At 38.1% G+C, this 3,584-nt stretch overlaps 1 protein-coding gene across 4 annotated transcripts in view; it reads left to right on the top strand.

Moving 5' to 3' along the window:
* LOC101572553 (solute carrier organic anion transporter family member 1B3) overlaps positions 1-3,584 on the top strand; it is a 116,961-nt gene that overhangs the window by 95,111 nt on the left and 18,266 nt on the right. For all 4 annotated transcript variants that reach the window (XM_023719066.1, XM_023719065.1, XM_023719064.1 and 1 more), the window contains one exon: positions 1,772-1,836. In XM_023719066.1, the coding sequence (XP_023574834.1) occupies positions 1,772-1,836 (65 nt within the window). The remainder of the gene's footprint in view (positions 1-1,771; positions 1,837-3,584) is intronic.

Raw genomic sequence — 3,584 nt, 5'->3', positions numbered from 1 at the left:
AGATGTCTAGAGTCACCTACAGACACTGTGCCTCAGTAGGCTTGTGGTGCTTCTCTCACACTAAGAACTGGGATTCAGGGAGAAAGCACCGTCTTCCCCACCTCCATCTTCTATCTTGGCATCCCTTTCTTTGCTCTTTACCTGGGCTTCAACTCACACAACAAATCCTTGCTAATACCAGAGACTTCCCTCCTTCTCTTCCTCATATTACTACATTCCAGCATCTGGACTCTTAATCTCAGAAAGGCTGATTTGCTGCTGTTAACCATTCCATCTAAGTTTAAATTTTAATATGCTTTGCTTAATTCAGTTTTTCCCTGTGAAATTTTGTAAGCTCTCAAATCTCTTTCTTTTTTCCTTTTGCTGTTCTTGTTGTTTGTTTTTGAGACAAGAATTCATTATTTCTCATGAAGCAAGCCTCTCATCAGGCTTATTTTGAACTCTGAAGTTGAAATGATTCTCTTGCATCACCCTTTAAAGGAGCTGGGATTCTAGGCATTTACCACAACTCCTAGTTTTACCAAACCCTTTTGAGCACCTCAATAAATAAAACTTTTCCATTAAGGATTGCAAACCAAGTATAGGTGACTAAAGCTGAGGTATAAGGCACTTCCTCATGGCACTGGATACTCACAAGATCTGTGATTAGCATTGTTCTGCCCACTTAACAAGTAAGTGAACTGAGACTAAGAGGTTAAATAGCTATTTTCTAATCTTCATATCAAACCATTTAGTTGATATGAATCATCCTTTGTCTCCTAATTTTCAAAAACTAAAACTAGCGTGATATCTCCTAAGAGGTATTTAGTAAATGTTTGTTGAATATTCATCAAGTAGTTCAACAAAATAAAATAAAACAAAACAGTATCACTCAGTCCAGTATGGCTATAAATATGATTTTTATTTTTAGCTGCAGTCTCTTCCCTCAAGGAAACTCGGTACTTCCACAGCCACCAAATAATTTTGTTTGGCTGGCTACGTATTAGCTTATCACTGGTGTAGTGATGACATCAGCTTACTGAACAAAGGGAAATGGAACATGGAAATAATTTTTTAAGTGTAACACTGAGTAAATCTCTACCTGTGGATTCAAATGGGCTGTGTATTTTTAAAATAGTATTGACCAGATTGGGCATGGTGGCGGATGCTAATAATGCCTATAATCCCAGCACTTGGGAGGCTGAAGACAGGAAAATCACTAAGAGTCCTATCTACTGTGAGACCCTGTAGACCCTGCACTAAATACATAAAAAATAAAATAAAATAGTATTGACCATAGATAGTAGAATACAGATAACATTTTACATGAGCCGGGTTGCATTATGTAGCTCAGTAAATACAGTAGTGAGACTTTCTGTTACATCACTGACATAAATAAGTGAGGCAAGAGAGCTGTGCTGAGACCTATGCCTAGGAAAAGGGATCAGCTATTTTTCTGCAGGCCGTGGCCGCTGAAGGGTGCCAGTAGGCTCAGCGTCTTCAGAAGCACCACAAAACCTGTTATAGTCTTGTTCTGGTGGGGTTTTTATAAGAAGAATATATAAAATTGCTTTTGAATCTATCTGGAAATCATAACATATGAAACATAATGTGATAATTATTATCTCTGAAGTATGTACCTTTTAAAACTAAACACAACAACTGTCTAATGTGTGCCACTCACTTGAGGGTTTTCAGTCAGTCATGAAGAAAAAATGATATTATTTTAATATTGAATTCCATTTGATATTTTAAAACCTTTTAATGTTACGCTGCCTTTGCCTTATTTCAGAATTGTTCAACCTGATTTGAAGTCCCTTTCGATGGGTTTCCATTTGCTGGTTTTACGAACACTAGGTAAGAGATATATATTAGGATCAGGAGACAAATATTCATGTCAAGGCATAAGAATTAAATGTTATTAATTACTGATTATTTGAAAACTTAAGAAAATGTGATAATCATTTCTACTTTCATGGTAAAATAACAAATAAGGAGACAGAAAAGCCTTGTGGCCTTAAAGATGATTTGATTGCTAATTCTAAAATCAATCATTTAGGACCAAAGCATCATCATGTTTGCATTAGACACTATAGCAGAAAGATAGGTGATCCATATGAATTTTCTACTTAGGGGTACTTCTTCCAGGTGGGCAGAGAGCTCTTTTTATAAATGGGACACTATGTAGGTGAAGCCTGAAGCAACTTGAGAGTCCTAATGATTTGAATCAGCTCAGTTTGTTCAAAAAACAGTGTAATTTTAATATTAGCTATGGAGCTCCTTGCTGTTAAAAGTGTTGTAAAGCCTAATGTCTAACCTTTTCCAGACATTCAAAAAATGCCACGGAGAGTAAAACCCAGACTGTGAAATAGTCATCTTGCATTAAAAGAACATTTAGATTATCAAGCACGTAGGACCTTGTGACGTTTAGAGTAACATCATAAGCTCTAACAACTTAAAGGCCTATTTCTCAGTATTCAAGTGAGGTGATTTGTCAGAGATTTGGGAAATCAGATTCTTCACCTTGTTATGCTTTGCCACTTTTCCTCAGATACTCACTGTTATTTTAACAATTTTTAACCTAACCTTTGTGGGTACTACAGTGAGATAGCTCAGTGGACTAAGCATGTGCTTAGGCAAGCTCAGGGACAGGAGTTTGATCCCTGGAACCACATACCATGCTGGCCCTGCCCCCAGGTGCACTGAACCAGCCACTGAGACTGGTCATGGTGGTGCACACTTGTAATCCCAGTGCTGGAAAGGCTGAAAACAGGAGGATCACTAGTAGTCCAAGATGCATTGTGAGATCCTGTACCAAATACATTAAAAAAAATTAAAAATTTAAGCTGATCCTTCATTTGAGGGGTGGGCAGAGGGCTCATCCTGAGGCAACCAATCACTAATGGCAGAAGTTAGGGAAGTAGAGGGAGCCAGACCCTGGGGCGACTGGAAGCCAAGGAAAGAGGTATAAGACTGTGGGAAAATTACAGTGGAAACCTTGCCAGGAAGTGGATTTGAGAAGAATGTCATCAACCCTCCAATGGGGATATACAAATTGTAGGAATTCACTGACACTCAAGATGGGGTTGCTGTGAAGATCCCACACCAGTCTTCTCTGCCCTGTGTTGTGCTGTCCATCTCTCTCTCTGGCACCTCTGTACTTGCTGGGCTCTTCCTACCTCTAGACATAATGGAGGTGTCTTTCTCCTAGAAAGACAGAAACCTCACACAGACTCTGGGTTGGCACTATTGCTTTATGCTTGCTGACATAAGTGTATGAGAATTGAAGAAATTCTTCCAAGAACAGAGAATGTTATTTTAATTTTAGTTTTATTTATTTATTTTTTGGCTCTGCTGTAAAGTCAAACTCAGGCCTTCATATGTCCTATGAAAGAGCTCTATGGGGAACTACAGACTCAGCCCAGTCATAGAAATTTAAAAAGGAATTTTGCTACTTTAATTATACAATTGTAATTTGACATTGTACTTAGGTTGGCTGTGTCATATGCATGATTTAGGGAAATCCAATGCTTCCATGGCAAAATACATACTAAGGATCAAACTTGGAAATCATAGGCAGTTTTCTTGGGTAAAATATAGGTATG

The sequence above is a fragment of the Octodon degus genome, unplaced genomic scaffold (assembly GCF_000260255.1).
Source record: "Octodon degus isolate 3935 unplaced genomic scaffold, OctDeg1.0 scaffold00064, whole genome shotgun sequence".
In the NCBI taxonomy this organism is placed as follows: domain Eukaryota; kingdom Metazoa; phylum Chordata; class Mammalia; order Rodentia; family Octodontidae; genus Octodon; species Octodon degus.
The sequence above is the reverse complement of the archived record's forward strand: the minus strand, read 5'-3'. Positions and strand labels throughout refer to the sequence as shown.